This window comes from Sceloporus occidentalis, unplaced genomic scaffold (assembly GCF_023333645.1).
Source record: "Sceloporus occidentalis isolate IW3139 unplaced genomic scaffold, rSceOcc1.0.p SCAF_21, whole genome shotgun sequence".
Taxonomy (NCBI): domain Eukaryota; kingdom Metazoa; phylum Chordata; class Lepidosauria; order Squamata; family Phrynosomatidae; genus Sceloporus; species Sceloporus occidentalis.
The window spans coordinates 7,582,104-7,601,371 of NW_028317001.1; the positions used below are offsets into that span (position 1 = coordinate 7,582,104).

General features: G+C 43.3%; 1 protein-coding gene across 1 annotated transcript in view; it reads left to right on the forward strand.

Annotated features, from left to right (window-relative positions):
- LOC149301523 (uncharacterized) overlaps positions 1 to 19,268 on the forward strand; it is a 36,334-nt gene that overhangs the window by 10,009 nt on the left and 7,057 nt on the right. The window contains exons 5-6 of the mRNA XM_089484303.1: positions 11,521 to 11,641; positions 15,093 to 15,688. Of these exons, the coding sequence (XP_089340429.1) occupies positions 11,521 to 11,641; positions 15,093 to 15,688 (717 nt within the window). The remainder of the gene's footprint in view (positions 1 to 11,520; positions 11,642 to 15,092; positions 15,689 to 19,268) is intronic.

The window sequence follows — 19,268 nt, forward strand, 5'->3', positions numbered from 1 at the left end:
GAGCTATATGTACAAACCAGAGCCTTCCCAGCCTTTCCCTCCTGAGTCCAGCTCCGCAGCTTGGTCTCCATTCTGGAAGGAAGGAAAAAAGGCCGTAGTCCTTCCCTTCTTCCAAAGGCCGACAATGGAATAAACAGCAGCAGCAGCAAAGGCCTTACGATCCCTGCGCATGCTGAGAAGGGGTCTTTGGGGCATCTGAAAGGAATGAAAGTGCCAAAGGAAGAGAAGCATAAAGGGACTGCTGAAGTCCGGGGGGGGGGGGGGATTTGGGACCTGTTTCAGGCACCTTCCTCCAGGAACCCATTATTAGAGCCTTCCACAGCTAACTATGATGCTTTAAATGACTATTTCACAGATAATGTCTCTCAGATAAGAGCCAAATTGGACGTCAGCATTATTGCGGAGGCTATAAGTGAGGTGTCCATGAGTAAGATCATACTGGATCAATTTGAATCTGAGTACTGAGGATGTGGACAAGCTCCTTTTAAGTGTGAAGAGGAGAACTTGCCCTCCTGACCCTTGCCCTTTTTATATCACCTGAGATATATCATAGATACATCTCTTAGTTAGGGCTATTTTCCATCATGTTTAAAAGAAGCAGTGTTACAGCCGTTTATGGAAAAGCCCTCCCTAGATCCCTTGGACATGAACAATTACAGACCGGTCTCCCGTCTTCCATTTCTAACCAACATAATTTTGAGGGCAGTTGCTCTTCATCTCCAAGCGGTCTTGGATGAAACAGATTATCTGGACCTATTTCAAACTGGCTTCAAGATGGGATACGGAGTCGAAACTGTTATGGTTCCCTTAGTAAATGATCTTTGCTTCAAGGGGGAATGTAACTTACCAAACTTCAAGCTGTATTATTATTATGCAGCTTGTCTCAAATGGTTAGAAGAATGGTTCAAATTAGAAAATAAGAATTTTTGAATATAGAAAAAGCTAACCTGGATCTTGGTATACATGCATATATGTGGTATACAAAACCAAAAGATAACAATACTTTTAACCATCATGTTATAAGAAGATCATTGCTTAAAGCATGGTATAAAATGAGACATCAATTTTGGGGGTCATTGCAAGAAGCCTATTACAATCGAACAAAGGACAAAGATACTCCATGGCTAAGATATAATAAATAATAAATAAAGCTTTTATTTATATACCGCACCTTCCATAGATCAGGGCGGTTTACATAAAATTACAGTGCACATACAATGGTTAAAAACAGCACCATACAATATACAAGAATAAAATTAAGTTAAAACCAGCTTAAATATGGAGATTTAATAAACCAAACACCAGAAGGAAAATACAATATGAAATCTATGGAAGAACTTAATGAAAGAGGAAACATGAAGGATTGTTTTTTATAGAACCAATTAAACAATCGTTTTAAGGCAGACAATAAAGCTCCTGAGTTAACGATGGATAACAATGAAATAGATAAAATTATGATGGACCAAAAAGGTAAACACATTTCCAAATATTATAAACTATTAAAAGAAAGAGATCTAGAAGATGAAATTATTAAACACAGCATGATAAGATGGGCAGGTGATATAAATAAAACTATAACTATAGAGGAATGGGAAAAATCATGGAAAGGACCAAATAAATTCACTCTGTGCCTAAACTATAAAGAATAAATGTTATTCAGGTGGTATCTAACCCCCCCAAAAACCCACTAGATATACAAAACTGGCAATAGTAAGTGCTGGAAATGCGGGGAACCCGAGGGAAGCTTCTTTCATATTGGTGGACATGCATTAAAGCTAAAGGATTCTGGCAAAGGATTCATGGAACCATCCAAACCATTCTTGATATAAATATTCCCTTGGAACCACATTTATTTTTACTAAACATGACACACAACATAAAGTCAGTAAAATACAACAGAATTGTTTTATCTATGGTCTCATGTGCAAGGATCTTATTTGTTCAAGTTTGGAAATCTACAATGAATCCTTCTATCGAAGATTGGTTGATTAAGATATATGAAGCTAGAAATATGGATATAGTATCTGCCTTACTAAGAGGGAAACCAAAATAATATTTGGAAATGGAATGGAGTTGTCTTAAAACATTTGAAGAAAAGGGAGATAACATTCCATTAAATTAATAGTTAATATTTGGTCAATATTTGGTAATTTAAATACTATCATGGGGATATCTCAGTGTAATAAACATTTTTGAAAATAAAAAAGGAAGACCCACATCCTTGTTGTGGGGCGTGCCACACACCAAGTTGTTTAGCCACGTTCTGTGCTGCTCCTGGCCTTGCTGCAGGTGAGCCATTGACAGTTTGAGGGTGGCGACACGCTCCAACGCTGCAATGGTCAAAGGAAGTGTTTAGACTTTGCTTGTTGTTTCTTGCTCCCTTCACCCTTACATGTAAGGGCAATTCAGACTATGTTTTACCCCGATTCCGAAACCGGTTTAAAAGTTGGAAGTTCACACTTGCCCCAATTTTAACACAACTCGATCAGGGGCTTGCGCAAGAGATCTAGGGCAAATCCCCCTTAGCGTGGTTTTTCTGAAAGCGGACTATTGACCCTTTCTTTTTGGAAACAACCGGCTCTTCCCTGCTGCCGGCAAATATGAACTCAGCCCCGGTCATGATCGGGTCAAGTTCAGGGGGTAATTACCCCGATTGAGGTTAAGGGTAGTAGGAACTTGTTTCCAGGGAGATTCGATACGGGGGCACCCGGATCTGCCCAGTTCTGTCCAGGGCAAATGAGGGAGTGGGAATGGGGCCTTTGTGAAGGTGGGGGGACTGGCCTTCCTGGTGATGGGCCTCCGGGTGAGCGATGCATTGGGCAAGGAGTCCCTCTCCTCATCGCCTGCAGCCTCTGGTTCCGCTGGAGGCAGGGCCTCTTCTCCAGCATCACCTGGAACAAGGAACCAGAACAATGGAGAACAACAGATGGATGTGTGCATGTGTGTTTGTGCATATACATAGATGTATTTATGAGGAGGCATCTCTATCTAAGTGCACTCAGACTTATACGTTTATGGGCCTACAGATAGATAGATAGATAGATAGATAGATAGATAGATAGAATGTTTCAAGTCTATAGATGTTGCATACAACACCCATAGATACATCTATACATACCCATAGATATCTATCTGAATGTCTGCATGTCTATACACATGTATTATATATATATATATATATAGAGAGAGAGAGAGACAGAGAGACAGAGACAGAGACAGAGATGCAAGCACATGTACACATATATGTTGGATCATATATATATATATATATATATATATACACACACACTACACACACACACGCACACACACACAGACACACACACACATTTATATGTACTCTTCTACTTGCGTACAATTTAAACCTAAGCAAATGCATGGAGAAATATGTGGGTATCTATGCATGGACATGGATGCACCTGCGCATGTATACACATCTCACATTCTGGTCAACCTCAGCCTGTATATATAATTCTAACTGTGTATATGTTTACTTCCGGTCATAACAGCATAACTGCCCTGCAATTGCTGTAATTGGAATGTTTATACTTTGTGATGTTATTATGATATGTATTTTACACATGAATGCCTCCTGAGGACACTCTGAAGGTTGCCACTGGCTGGAATCCCAGTCCCTCCCACCATCCGTGGCCCTGATTGGCTGGAATCCCAGTCCCTCCCACCATCCCTGGCTCTGATTGGCTGGAATCCCAGTCCCTCCCACCATCCCTGGCCCTGATTGGCTGGAATCCCAGTCCCTCCCACCATCCCTGGCCCTGATTGGCTGGAATCCCAGTCCCTCCCACCATCCCTGGCTCTGATTGGCTGGAATCCCAGTCCCTCCCACCATCCCTGGCCCTGATTGGCTGGAATCCCAGTCCCTCCCACCATCCCCGGCCCTGATTGGCTGGAATCCCAGTCCCTCCCACCATCCCTGGCCCTGATTGGCTGGAATCCTAGTCCTTCCCACCATCCCTGGCCCTGATTGGCTGGAATCCTAGTCCCTCCCTCCATCCCTGGCCCTGATTGGCTGGAATCCCAGTCCCTCCCACCATCCCTGGCCCTGATTGGCTGGAATCCCAGTCCCTCCCACCATCCCTGGCCCTGATTGGCTGGAATCCCAGTCCCTCCCACCATCCCTGGCTCTGATTGGCTGGAATCCCAGTCCCTCCCACCATCCCTGGCCCTGATTGGCTGGAATCCCAGTCCCTCCCACCATCCCCGGCCCTGATTGGCTGGAATCCCAGTCCCTCCCACCATCCCTGGCCCTGATTGGCTGGAATCCTAGTCCTTCCCACCATCCCTGGCCCTGATTGGCTGGAATCCTAGTCCCTCCCTCCATCCCTGGCCCTGATTGGCTGGAATCCCAGTCCCTCCCACCATCCCTGGCCCTGATTGGCTGGAATCCCAGTCCCTCCCACCATCCCTGGCCCTGATTGGCTGGAATCCCAGTCCCTCCCACCATCCCTGGCCCTGATTGGCTAGAGCCCCAGTCCCAGCCTCCTTGTTGTCTGTCAGCCATTTTGTGCTGCTTGTGACTGTGGGGAATAATGTTCCGGAACCTTCTCTCAGTCTCAGTTGAACAGAGGCTTCTCTTTCTCTCCTGAGGCTCCAGAGTCAGAAGGAGGCCAGGCTCCTTGGGCCAAAAGGAAGGAAGTGTGTCTCTTTGTGTCTTTTCTGAGAGGGTTTCTTAATACACAGCTCTGCTCCTTCTGGGGAACATGGGTTTTACAAGGGATCATAAATGGGGAGGATAGTTTTAATACAAGCCTTATTCTTCTTCTTCACAAGCATTGGGCTTTGGCTTCTAAGAGGAGGCTTGTCCCCCCAAAAAGTATAGTTCAATCTTTTTTTTCCAAGTGTATTCCCAATGGTCTAATTTAATTGCAAAACCAAACTTTTGAGACCATCTGATCATAGTTTCTTTAATAACATTCTCTTATGTACAGATTTCAACAATACAATTATAAAGTCTTGCTAATAAGGCATCTTTATTCAACATTATTTCCTGTTCCAGATTAGAGTATGATTTGCCAATACAGTATTGTTTTTTATCCATTACGAAGAGCTCTCTAATTGTCTGTAAAAGAACCATGAAAGATCACAGCCCTGATCATTAGGATCTTATTTAAGATGAATGTACTCCCCAAAATGATTTTCCTCTTTCAAAGCTTACCTATTATAATTAGTGATGTCCCATTCAAACAATGGGAGAGAGATCTATCTAAATTTATTTGGAATGGGAAAAAGCCCAGAATTAAATGAAAATATTGTATGATTTGGTGAATAGGGGGGAATGGCACTTCCAAATTTAAAATGGTACTACCAAGCATGCTCTTTAGATTGGATTCTGGATTGGGTAAGGTTAGAAAATAAAAGAAATTTAAATTTAGAAAAAATTTGAATTAAAATTTGGCTTACATGGATACTTAATCTATGACAAAATAAAATTAGATAAAAATTTTAATAATCGTATTATCAAAACATCTTTATTACGGATCTGGCAAAACTTTAAGAGAAAGTGGTGTCCTAAATCCCATTATGGGCATCAATGAACGAGGCTATGTTTGGAAGGGAGCAATATAAAAAGGATGATTGAGTGACTTACAATGATATTACTAAAATGGTTGAGGGAAATAGGATTATGAAAACACAGGAGGAATTACAAGATGAGGATATTATTAGTAACTGGTTTGCCTACAGACAAATCCGGGAACGCTTTCTAGTGGATAAAAAAGAGGAAGGAATTGGGGAGGGTGACCTAAATATAGAAAAGATTATAAAAGACCCCCCCCCAAAAAAAACCAAATTTCAAATATATATAAATTAATATTGGAATATGAATTAGAATCTGAAACAGTAAAAGAATTCATGATTAAATGGGCCAAAGATATAAATGAAACAATACAATTGGATGAATGGGAAAATCTTTGGAGGGGAAAAATCAAAAATATGATAAGTGTTGACGTAAAAGAAAACATATCTAAGTCCATGTATCGGTGGTACCTTACCCCACTTAGATTGGCAAAAATGTTTAAAAAAATAAAAAATTGTGTTGGAAATGTAACAAAGAGACAGGTAGCTATTTACATATTTGGTGGAATTGTCCGACAGCGAAACAATTTTGGAAAAAGATACATATCGAAATGAAAAAAAAATGGATTAAAGGGAAGACTGACTGTTAAATTTTACGTCCTAAATATATTTGACATCAAGGAATACGGTAAAGAAATACATGAAAAAGTATTATTGTACGCTTTGGCCACAGCTAGAACTATATATGCGAAGAATTGGAAGAAAGAGGAAAGTCCTGGAGTAGAAGAACGGAGATGGAAAATGTTAGATTTGTTTGAGACGGATAAACTGACACATTTGGTTAATGACAAAAATATGGAAGAATTTAATGATGAATGGGATATTTGGAAGTCATATCTGATTAGTGTGAAAGAGGATAAAATGTCTACTATAATAGAAACATAAGAAAAAGAATTAATAGCAGTGGAAATGTAAAACCAATACTATTGACTTTTAGAATGTAGAACGTATAGAAACTGTTTAGAAAAGGGGTGCAAGTCATAACTAAGAGTGGAAATATTTAAGGATGGATAAGCTAATAATAACAGGGGAAAGTAGAAAACGCTAATGTATTAGGATGTTTGAATAAGATATTTCTTTTTTATATAGGATTTAATAGGGGAAAAGGGTTTTTGTAGAGTCCAGTTGAAATAATTAAGATAATAAAGAACGAACGAGATAAGTCAGTAATCTAGGAAGTAAACAACTTTATTAAGAACTGAAGAAAAATATCTTATAGGATGTAGTGGAATGTATATTAATTAATGTGAATAAGATTGTATTGTACTTTTTTTCTTTTAGAATGTTTAATAAAATTTATATTAAAAAAGAAGAAGAAAAGAGACACAAAAGACACACAAAGAGACACTCTTCCTCCCTTTTGGCCCAAGGAGCCTGGCCTCCTTCTGATTTTGGAGCCTCAGGAGAGAAAGAGAGGCCTCTGTTCAACTGAGACTCAGAGAAGCTTCTGGAACATTATTCCCCACAGTCACAAGCAGCACAAAATGGCCATAAGAACACAAAATGGCTGCCAGAACAGAAAATGGCTGCCAGAACACAAAATATGAGTCTGTGGCAGGGAGCGGGGTCTTCCAGCTGCTCTGCCCCCATTGGCTAGCTTCAAAAAGAGGCGGGGCTTCTGCTTATCTATTTAGCTCTGCATGCGGAAGAGAGAGCAGCAGAGTTTTAGAGGGAGAAAGAGATAGACAGAAAGGAAGGCGAGAGAGAGAGAGAGAGAGAGTGGAGTGAAGCAACATCAGATAGACAAGGCCTGGAACCACTAGGCTTCACTGCTGCCCTGAGGTCTGGCTGGGCCTGGCTTGGGTCTACTGCTGCTGGTGCTTTCCTTTGGCCACTGCCATTAAGGAGGGGAGGAAGAAGGCCCAGCATCCCTTCTAGGCATGGCCCACTCTCTCTGAAGGTGGGAGAGTGGCACTCCCCAAAGGGGATTCCAATGCTTTTAATGGTGGCCCTGATGCTGTGGCAAAGATGATGATGATGATGATGATGATGATGATGATGATGATGATGATGATATTATCAGGTCTGGGGGAGGGATGGAGCTGCCGCCGTAATCATCATTAATGCCACCATCGCTGGGCATTCTTGTTCTGCCCCACTGTCATGGCCATGGCACAGTGCTATGGAACTCTGGGAATGTTTTTTGGTTTGGCATTTTAGGTGGTGTTAAGGTTTGGAAATCCTGTTTGGGGTCCCTTCCGACCTTGGGGCCCTTTCGTCCTCCATTTTGGGTTCCCAGAAGGCCAGAACTGCCAAGCGCTGAGGCAGAGGCAGCCATTTAGTGCTCCGGAGGCCATTTTGTGCTGCTTGTGACTGTTGGGAATAATGTTCCAGAACCTTCTCTGAGGCCTCAGTTGAACAGAGGCCTCTCTTTCTCTCCTGAGGCTCCAGAGTCAGAAGGAGGCCAGGCTCCTTGGGCCAAAAGGAAGGAAGGAAGTGTGTCTCTTTGTGTGCCTTTGTGTCTCTTTTCTGAGAGGGTTTTCTTATTACACAGCTCTGCTCCTTCTAGGGAACATGAGTTTTAAAAGGGATCAGAAATGGGGAGGATAGTTTTAATACAAGCCTTATTCTTATTATTATTCACAAACATTGGGCTATGACTACTATCCCTGTTTTTAAAAACTTTCAATAACTGTCCAATAATTTAATGGTATTTTATTTTGGATGGGAGGGTTAGCGTCAGGGTTTGGGAGATCATGAAACAAGTTTTTATTGTATTGTATGGATATTCTTTTATTGTAAACTGCTAAAAGGTGGCCATTCTTGTGTAGTAATTGTCTTGTGATAAACTCCCACAACAGCCTTGTAAGGTAGGCTTCATAGGCTCCTAGGGCTGGAAGGGAGCCACAAGGGCCAAACAGTCAGCCCCATTCTGCCCTCCAAGTCCTCCAAAGACATGGCCATCCAGCCAGAGACTCCTCCAATGCACTTTGAGGCAGCGTCTCCCATAGATTTGCTAAGAGGTCATGGGGCCCACAGTCCCATGGGAAATGGTCCTTACTACCTCACTTTGGGAAAGGAGAATCCCTCAGCCCCTGGACTATTTACTACCAGGAGTTACTATGGCTGTGACTCAGAGGAGTTTCCTAGGCATTGTCACCTTCTGCCCTCCATGGCCATTTGCCATGTGGTCTATTCCAACTATTCCAAATAATAAACTGTATTATTATTATTATTATTTAAACCAACACTGTAATTTTTTTTCCTTCATAAAAGCACAATATATTTTCTAAGCAAAAACTAACTCTATTTTCTGGGTCCCCTTTCTTTCGTTATAATAAGCTACATATCTTTCAAACCATGAGTAATTCAGTGGTCAGTTGACCCCATTTCCTTTCCAATTAACTATTACTTTTTCCCATACCTCCAAAAATTTGTACGACTTTCCATCTCTAACTTCCTTGTTAATTTGTGTAGCTCCAGTACCTCAAACAGCTTTCTCAACCACTCCTCAGTGTCCGGGACTTTCTTATTGTTCCAAGACTTCACATATGCAATTCTGGCTGTTGAAATCATATAAAATAACACACATCCGTATTTTCTTTCCAAATCGTCATCTATCATGTTAAACAAAAATATCTCAGGCTTATTTTCCAATTCAATCTCTAATGCCTTCTTAATTATTCTATGGATTTTGGACTAATATTTTGCTGCTTTCCTGCACTTCCACCACAAATGGTATAAGGTTCCCCTCTTCCTGGGACACTTCCAGCGTTTATTACTGGTGTTCCCATATATTTTACAATTTTTTTCCAGTGTCAAATACTAGCGGTAACACATTTTATAGTATTTTTCCTTTATTTCTTGACACAAGGTATAATTTATTTTTTGGGACCACATATCTTCCCATTGTTTTAAATCGCATGATCTACCGAAACCTTGTGCCCATGTTAACCTTTACAATTCCAACTTCAGTGTAATACTTTAATATACGTTTATAAAGTGCAGATATTATGACACCTTTCTTTGACCATAGCATGTCTTCTAGCTCAGATTTCTTGATACCTATCCCAGGTGTTTTTTGATTACTTTGGAACTTCTCTTTGCCTGAAATCCTTTCTGAGGCCAAAAAACCCTGAATATCTCAGGAAGGCTCTCTATCTCCCAAGGCCCCCTCCCTCCAGGACCTCCTTCCATCTTCCCCTCAGTCTCTTTCTCCCCTGAAGGCCTGAAACTGACAACAGCCAAGCGCTGAGGAAGAGGCAGCCATTTTGTATTCTGGTAACTGTCTTGTGTTCCGGCGGCCATTTTGTGCTGGTTGTGACTGTGGGGAATAATGTTCCGGAACCTTCTCTGAGCCTCAGTTGAACAGAGGCTTCTCTTTCTCTCCTGAGGCTCCAGAGAGAGAAGGAAGCCAGGCTCCTGGGGCCAAAAGGAAGGCAGTGTGTCCCTTTGTGCCTCTGGCCCTCCATTTTGAAGGGAGGAAAGGAAGGAAGGAAGGAAGGAAGGAAGGAAGGAAGGAAGGAAGGAAGGCCGGCCTGTGGGGTTCTGAGGAAGGGGAGGCAGGGGATTCAGGGCCAGTGGGGAGACTGGGCTTTGGGGGCTGGGAGAGAGAGGTGGGGAAAGAGACCCTCCCTTTGGGCCCTAGCTGGGGAGGGTCCACCGGTCCTTGTGTCCCCCTTTGGGAAAGGAGACCCTCTCAGCCCCCTGGACTCACTCCTGCCTCTCATTGCTAGGGCTGGGACTCAGAGGAGTTTCCTAGGCATTGTCACCTTATGCCCTCCATGGCCATTGGCACTGACCTTTCCCCATTGCCTTCCCTCCCTCAGCCCTGTGGACCTCCTCCTCCTTCGCACTCAGAGCAACCCTTCTCTACAGCTGAGGAGACGGCCTCTGACCCAGGGAAGCTCCGGCCATAAAGGACTGCAGAAGAGCCCTTTCTGGGGCTGCAGGAATCAGGGCCTTTGTACTGAAGGCAGGCCTTTATTCCTGGAGCTGGAAGAGGACCTTTGTTTGAATGTTTCAGTCCAGGATTGCATGGAAGGGTTGCAGCTGAGAGAGTGAGGCCATACTTTGCAGGAATAAAGTCCCAAATTCAGCCTAACCCTAGTCTCTTTTCTCAGGAACTTCACCTCAGCTTCCTTCTACACTGCTTTGGGATATCTTTTGCTGGAAGTGACCCAAGTGCAGAGGCACTAGGATCCCCCTGCCCACCTGATGGCTGACACAGAGGCCAAGCAGAGGGAATTGGGCTCCAAGAGGAAGAGGCTGCCAAGGTTCAACTCTTTGGTAAGCTGCCATCCTGACTATTAGTTTCATCTGTGTCACTGCTGGGCCAGCTCATGAAAGCAAGCGGAGAACATACTGTCCCAGTTTGTCAGACAGAGTCCTGCTTAATCCTCAGTCACCTCATTTTTCCAGGGGCTTTGAAAATGTCCTATTTCTCTCTCCTCCTCCCACTTTCCCCCTTCTCCTCAGGTCAGTTCAGTTGCTGCAAAATGTGTTCCAAGTTCAAAAGACATGTGCATCCCATCAATTCAAAAGCGGGGAGAGGGGAGGAGAGATGGGGGCAGGGTCTTGCCCTTGCCAGGAGTCGGAGGCAAAAGCAAATTGTTGCACCCTTCCTTGTTTGTGTGAGCTTCATCGTTAACAACTTTAGCCATCTTGTTCCCCTTCTGGTGTGGTTTGTCCACATATGTCTTGCTTTCCTCAATGTACTATATATGTTGGGATAGTCAGTATCCTAATCAATCAATAATATTCCAGAAATGGGCTAAATTATATTGTTTTTCATATTGTATATTATATTGAAAGATTAGAGACAAACTGGATCTCAAAGGCTGTAGCTCTTTGCTTGCTTGCAGAATTTAAAGTTTATTTTCTGGACTGAATTCTAAAGTGATTACATAATATTTGGGATGAACCATGTGCTTTCCTCTCCTTTTGCTTAGTCACTCTCTGGATGAGGGCTATTTTCTATTGCAGGTGACCTTTGTGGATGTGGCGGTATATTTCACTGAGGACGAATGGAAACTGTTGACAAAGAAGCAGAAACTTATGTACAGTTCTGTGATGATGGAGAATTATGATAATGTGGCCTTTGTGGGTAAGGAACCTGAATCCATTGACCTTCCTTTGAAGACTGAGGGCCCTTTCATAATTCACTGTCAGAGTGCTTTGTTTCCACTTTAAAATTATAGAATCAAATCAACTTTCTGACAATAAGGACTATTTGATAGTGGAACACAATCCTTCCTCGGAGTGTAGTGGAGTCTCCCTCCTTGGAGGTCTTTAAACAGAGACTGGATTGCCATCTTTCAGGGATGCTTTGATTGAGAGTTCCTGCATGGCAGGGGGTTGGACTGAATGGTCCTTGTGGTCTCTTCCAACTCTACGATTCTATGATCAGTTATGAGTAATATCTATGAAGGGAGGAAAGGGGGAACACAAAACTTGCTTTTTGTCTAATGTTTCTTTTCCATCCTGAGCTTGCTTAGCTCCATGATTGATTCAAGAGGCCCTTTGTTACCCAAAATGCTGGAGACTGGGGAGGACACCCGCAAGTGCTGTGCTTTTAGGGGAATTTGGTACTTAGCTCAATAGAACGAGATAGTTTTACTGGGGCAACAGTGACCTCTGGATCCAGCCCAGCTATAGCAGGTCCTGAATCAAACAGTATGTCAGAGGCATTTGAAATAGGTTTTTGTGTTTCATTTAGGGGGAAAGGAAAATACACAGACACACATACTATATATATAAGTGTTCAAGATCTAGGTAACAAAGGTGGGAATGGTGAATAGATGTTAAAGGAATCTATTACCTATCTAGAGCTTTATTCCAATTGTTGAGGATTTGGAATGGGGACAGGTCAGTAGTTCCTGCGACAATTGGGATTGGTGAGTGCATTGAGGTGCTTAGCCAAGAAAACAAACAGAGTGTCTGTCTGTAACTGGACTGACACTGAAGAACAGCAAGTTGGGCCTGACATTTATACTGAAATTGGTGCTTGGGCAGAAACTGAGGGTTCAGGAAGGTTTATATCTCTTTAGAATATTTCCTGGGTGGGGAAAGAATGGCGTGAACACGAATTGAATGCAGTGGGTGTTTGATGCACATACCTCAGACAAAAGGGATTACCACACCGCCTCTCAGGTCCTTGTTGGCTCTGAATTTCGATCGCGTTCACAATCCAATGTACACTACAATCTGAGGGTGACGCTCCCAGATGCAGCTCAACAATAACATGGCAGAGTATGGAAGCAAATATCTAGATATAGGTATTGGCAATACACTGACCACTTTCCACACTTAAAAATAAGTCACAGACACAGTAGATTTCATTCAGGTCCTTGGAGGTTCTTTATCTTGAGTTGCAAAATAATTCAAATGAATAAATGAATAATTTATTATGGCACATGGCCAGCTTAAAAAAACAAACAAAGTAAAAACAAGTATCACAAAGCATCACAATAAGTAAACTGCATCCTAGCAATAAGGATAAACATCAATTCATAAAATGAAATCCTAAACCTTGCAGGTAAAAATTGTCCCAAATAACTTTGAGAAATATAGACTTAAAACAGTAGACTGATTCTATGTCATAATTATTTCAAGAGACCGCAAGAGCCATCCAGTCCAATCCCCTGCCATGCAGGAAATCCAAATCAAAGTATCCCCGACAGATGGCCATCCAGCCTCTGCTTAAAGACCTCCAAGGAGGGAGATTCCACTACACTCCGAGGAAAGAGTGTGTTCCACTGTCGGACAGCCCTTACTGTCAGGAAGTTCTTCCTAATGGTGATGTGGAATCTCTTTTGCTGTAGCTTGCATCCATCGTTCCGGGTCCTAAGCTCTGGAGCAGCAGAAAACAAGCTTGCTCCCTCCTCAACATGACATCCCTTCAAATATTTAAACAGGGCCATCATATAACAACCTTCTCTTCTCTAGGCTAAACATCCCCAGCTTCCTAAGTCATTCCTCATAGGGCATGGCTTCCTTCACCATTTTAGTTGCTCTCCTTTGGACATGCTCCAGTTTCTCCACATCCTTTTTAAACTGTGGTGCCCAGAACTGGACACAATAGTCCAGGTCGGTCCTGACCGAAGCAGAATAGAGTGGCACTGTTACTTCCCTTGATCTAGACACTATACTTTTCTTGATGCAGCCTAAAATTGCATTGGCCTTTTCAGCTGCTGCGTCGCACTGTTGACTCATTTTCAAGTTGTGGTCTACTTGGACTCCTAGATCTCTTTAACTCATAGTTTCATTCAGCCAGGTGTCGCCCATCCTATATCTGTGCATTTCATTTTTCCGCCCTAAGTGCAGTATCTTACATTTCTCCGTGTTGAATTTCATTTTATTAGCTTTGGCCCAGCTTTCTAGTCCATTCAGGTCATCTTGAATTTTGATCCTGCCCTCTGGAGTATTAGCTACTCCTCCTAATTTGATGCCATCTGCAAATTTGATAAATATGCTCCCAATTCTGTCATCAAAGTCATTGATAAAGATGTTGAATAGCACTGGGCCCTGGACAGAGCCCTGTAGGACCCCACTGGTCACTTCTCTCCAGGATGAAAAGGAGCCATTGTTGAGCACCCTTTCAGTTCGGCCGGTCAACCAATTACAAATCCATGTGACAGTTGCCTTGTCTAGCCCACATTTCACAAGCTTGTTTGCAAGAATGTCATGGGGAACTTTGTCAAAGGCCTTACTGAAATCAAGATATACTATATCCACAGCATTCCCTTCATCTAACAAGCTGTTAATTTTATAAAAAAAAAGAGATCAGGTTTGTCTGGCATGACTTCTTTCTCTGAAACCCATGTTGACTTTTTGTGGTTATGGCATTGCTTTCTAGATGTCCAGACTCTCTGTTTAATGATCTGCTCTAGAATCTTTCCTAGTATTGATGTCAGACTAACTGGACGATATTTCATGGTTGTTTCTGCATCAGTTTCAAAAAATTTCTGCGACAAATAATCACAGTTACACAATATCTGGCAACTTCAACAGTTACCTGCTCCTAATAATGCAAATATTTTCAAGCTCTCCTCTCCAACTTCCATCAACTTCACCATCTCTTGTTCACACACCAATCCAATCCACACTGATTCGCATGTGAGCTGTATACTGTATTGGCTGTGAGTCATCTCCTGGAGCCAAACAGCATGAAGTGACCTCTGCAGTTGGTTTGCATCATGCCTTGGGCTCTGACTCTGTTCTCTATGGCAGTCTCACAGGAAATGATGCCAACTGTCAATCAAAGTATTTTGCACATTTTTAATGGAATATTTTTTCAACAGTCCTTTGACTATTTGCTTCCTCTGATTCCCTCAAGGCACTCCCCATCCAGTCTCTTCTTTGCTAGCTGCTATGAGTAAGGATACAATCGTTCCATGGATTTAGGGTATCTGGAACAGGATCATGCTCGGGTCACTCACACCAACTTTATTAATTTACTGTCAAATAGGGAAGGGTAAATGGGGGCTAAATCTGGGGGTAACACCCTCCTCTCTTAACTCTGATTTTCACTTATCTGTCATTGTCCTTCTTTACAGAAGAACTTGTGAGTCAAGAGAGTGTCCAAAGAGGAGAGAAGTCACATAAATGCCAGCATTGTGGAAAACGTTTTTCTGCGAAGTCACACTTAGTGAGACATCAGAGAGTCCACACAGGAGAGAAGCCATTCAAATGCCAGCACTGTGGGAAATGTTTTTCTTTGAAGGGAGACTTAGTGAAACACCAGAGAATCCACACAGGAGAGAAGCCATACAAATGCCAGCATTGTGGGAAAGGTTTTTCTCAGAAGTCAACCCTAATGATACATCAGAGAGTCCACACAGGAGAGAAGCCATACAAATGCCAGCGTTGTGGGAAATGTTTTTCTCGGAAGTCAACCCTAATGATACATCAGAGATTCCACACAGGAGAGAAGCCATACAAATGCCAGCGTTGTGGGAAATGTTTTTCTCAGAAGTCAATCCTAATGATACATCAGAGATTCCACACAGGAGAGAAGCCATACAAATGCCAGCATTGTGGGAAATGTTTTTCTCGGCAGTCAAGCCTAGTGATACATCAGAGAGTCCACACAGGAGAGAAGCCATACAAATGCCAGCATTGTGGGAAAGGTTTTTCTTTGAAGTCAAACCTAGTGAGACATCAGAGAGTCCACACAGGAAAGAAGCCATACAAATGCCAGCATTGTGGGAAATGTTTTTCTCGGCAGTCAAGCCTAGTGACACATCAGAGAGTCCACACAGGAGAGAAGACATACAAATGCCAGCATTGTGGGAAAGGTTTTTCTTTGAAGTCAAACCTAGTGAGACATCAGAGAGTCCACACAGGAGAGAAGACATACAAATGCCAGCATTGTGGGAAAGGTTTTTCTTTGAAGTCAAACCTAGTGAGACATCAGAGAGTCCACACAGGAAAGAAGCCATAGAAATGCCAGCAGTGTGGAAAATGCTTTTCTCGGAGGTCAGGCCTATTCAATCACCAGAGAAGCAACATAGGAGAGAAGCAACACAAATCTAAGCAGTGAACAAACATTTTTTTTGTAAAGAAGGAATACAAAAATATTTTTTTCAATCCAGCGGTGCTAAGAAAAGGCCCTTATGATTTTATTTGTAAGGTTTTTCTGTCAATATGTCTTTTTATGTTTGAAATTTATGTTTTAAGTTTAGGTTTTAATTTCTATAATATAGATAATTGCTTTGGGTTATAAATTTGGCTGGGGATTATGGGTCATGGTTTAGGTTAGTTTAGATGGGGGGGCTAGGATTTGTTGCAGCTAGCTAGAATAGCAATGATAGCATTCGGAATTTGTGGGATGTTGGCTGAAGAAAGTTGGGGACTGGTAGTAACAGAAAGGGATCTAGCTCCTTGGAATGTCTTTGGCAGGGAGAGATTGTGCGTGTGAGAAGGATGGCAAAGTGGGGCTGGGTAATAGTGGGGATAGATGGTGGGAATTGTAGGTGGGGGCTAGGTTTGGTAGAAGGTGGAGTTTTAGGTTTTGGGGTTTCAGTATATTCTTTGGCTTGGGGAGGGCAGTTGTGGCTTAAAAACTGAATTTCTGACTATGTGTTCTCAATAAAGTTCTTTGCTATTTCAACACACTGGACTCTTTGATGCGTAGAAGTTGTGAATTTGCACAAAACTGACCCTTTCTTCGCTCCTCAGTCCTCAGCTCCATTCCCAGCCATAAGAACAGCAGAGACAAACACACATCTATCTATCTATCTATCTATCTATCTATCTATCTATCTATCTATCATCTATCTATCTATGTGTGTATATACAGTATACAGAGAGAGACAATTTCCAAAGCAGAGCTTTCCTTTCCTGCCTTTCCTTGGCTCCATTGTGGCCTCTTCAAAATCTCCTCAAAAGAAGGAAGGAAGGAAGGAAGGAAGGAAGGAAGGAAGGAAGGAAGGAGGGAGGGAGGGAGGGAAGGAAGGAAGGAAGGAAGGAAGGAAGGAAGGAAGGAAGGGGAGGCTGCTGAAATCCCGGTGCACTCCTTTCCTTCCCTCAAAGGCCGCCAGTGGGATAAACAACAGCAGCAGTAAAGCCCTGGTGATCTGTATGCATGATTAGAAGGGGCCTTTGGATGTATGTGCGCATGCGCAATCTCCTACCTGAAGCATTGCTGCCCTCACAGTCTGTTCTGAGGGATGGAAATGGGGGACAACCCTCGTTCGTTTAGAGCAGTGATGGCGAACCTATGGCACGCGTGCCAGAGGTGGCACTCAGAGCCCTCTCTGTGGGCACACATGCTATCGACCTAGCACAGAGTTTGGCAGAGTTTCTTACTAGAAAGCCAGAGGGACGTGGCACTTTGCAATAAATAAGTGGGGTCCGGGTTGCAGTTTGGGCACTCAGTCTGTAAAAGGTTCTCCATCACTGGTTTAGAGGAATGGCTGGAAGGTCTTCTGGGGACCCTGGGGGTTATAAGAAGGAAGGAAGCCCCTCTTCTTCCTCAAAGGAAGTGGGCCTGCCAGGCCTCCTCTCCCTCTTTCCTTTCCTGCCTCCTCCTCGGGGGATTCCTTGGGCCCAGGTACTTGGGGGGTTATTATGAGAAAAGACGTCAGGAGGGACCCTTGGAGAAAGACATGGCCATGGAGGGGATCAGGATCCAAATGTAAAAAGGGCTTTGGGGAGCCTTCTCCCTCCTGGAAAGTGGGGCAGAGGAAAGACCCCCCCCCATTCTGATGCCTCATTTGGAGAATATTTTGTGCCAAATAAAGAGCATCACACAGGATAGCATTGGAAACAACATTTTTCGGGTGGGAGGAGTTTTCCCTGGGGTCTCGGGGAGGGGGCTCTGTCTGGGAGGGAGAGAAGAGCCCCAGTTTAGGACATAGCCAAGAGAAGGCAGACGGAGGAACCCAAAGACCCTTCTGGGGAGAGGGACACCCTCCTGGCAACCTGAGAACTAGGCTTATTGGCCCACAGGATCTGGATTTTCCTTCACAACAACCCTGCAAAGGAGGACCAGCAGAAAGACCCTGAGCCCCAGAAAGATTACCCCCCTCCTGGTTCTGGGAAAATGCTGCAAGGGCCTTGGACCCCCTTGAAGGGATGTAGGTTAAAGGATGAGAAGGAAGGAAGGAGGGAAGGAGGGAAAGTGCCAAGGGAAGAGAAGCATAAAGGGACTGCTGAAGTGGGGAGGGGAGCATCTGGGACCTGATCCAGAAACCCACCTCCCAGAACGCATTGTTAGAGCCTACCACAGCTCAGTGTGATGCTTTGAATGATCATTTCGCAGATAAAATCTCTCACAGAAGAACCAACTTCTACGATGCCAGCATAAGATGATGATGATGATGATGATGATGATGATGATGATGATAATAGATTTATTTCTAGGCCGCCCGATCATGGAGAAACAGGACAGGTTACAACAATAAAATACATCGATGTTACAATAAAATCCAAGAGAAATCAATCCCTATGCCCCGATCCCAATACAAAAACTGGATTAAACAATGATAGTATAAAAACAGGAAAACAGTAAAAACATTTGATTCAAATTGTAGAGGCTATAGGTCAGGTGTCCAGTGACTTTGTGAGTAAGATCATACTGGATCAATTTGAATCTGTGAGCACTGAGGATGGGGACAAGCTCCTTGGAAGTGTGAAGAAGACAACTTGCCCCCTCGACCCTTGCCCTTCATGGCTGGTCCTCCAAGGAGGAGATGCACTTAGGACTCTCCTGAGCTATATCATAGATGCATCTCTTAGGGAGGGCTATTTTCCATCTTGCTTAAAAGAAGCGGTGGTACGGCCGCTTCTGAAAAAGCCCTCCCTAGATCCCTTGGACATGAACAATTACAGACCAGTCCCCCATCTTCCATTTCTAAACAAGGTGATTGAGAGGGCAGTTGCTCTTCAAGTCCAAGTGGTCTTGAAAGAATTAGATTATCTAGACCCTTTTCAAATTGGCTTCAGGATGGGATATGAAGTCAAGATTGCTATGCTCACTTTAGATGATCTCCGCTTGAGCATCGACAGGAGAAGTGTGACCCTATTGATGCTTTTGGACCTCTCAGTGGCTTTTGATACTATTGACCATGGCATCCTTCTGGAACGTCTGAGGGAATTGGGGATTGGGGCAATGCATTGCAATGGTTCCAGTCCTATTTCTCAAGCAGATTCCAGATGGAGATGCTTGGGGACAGTTGCTACTCTAAAAGGGAGCTTAAATCCGGCGTTCCTCAGGGCGCCATCCTATC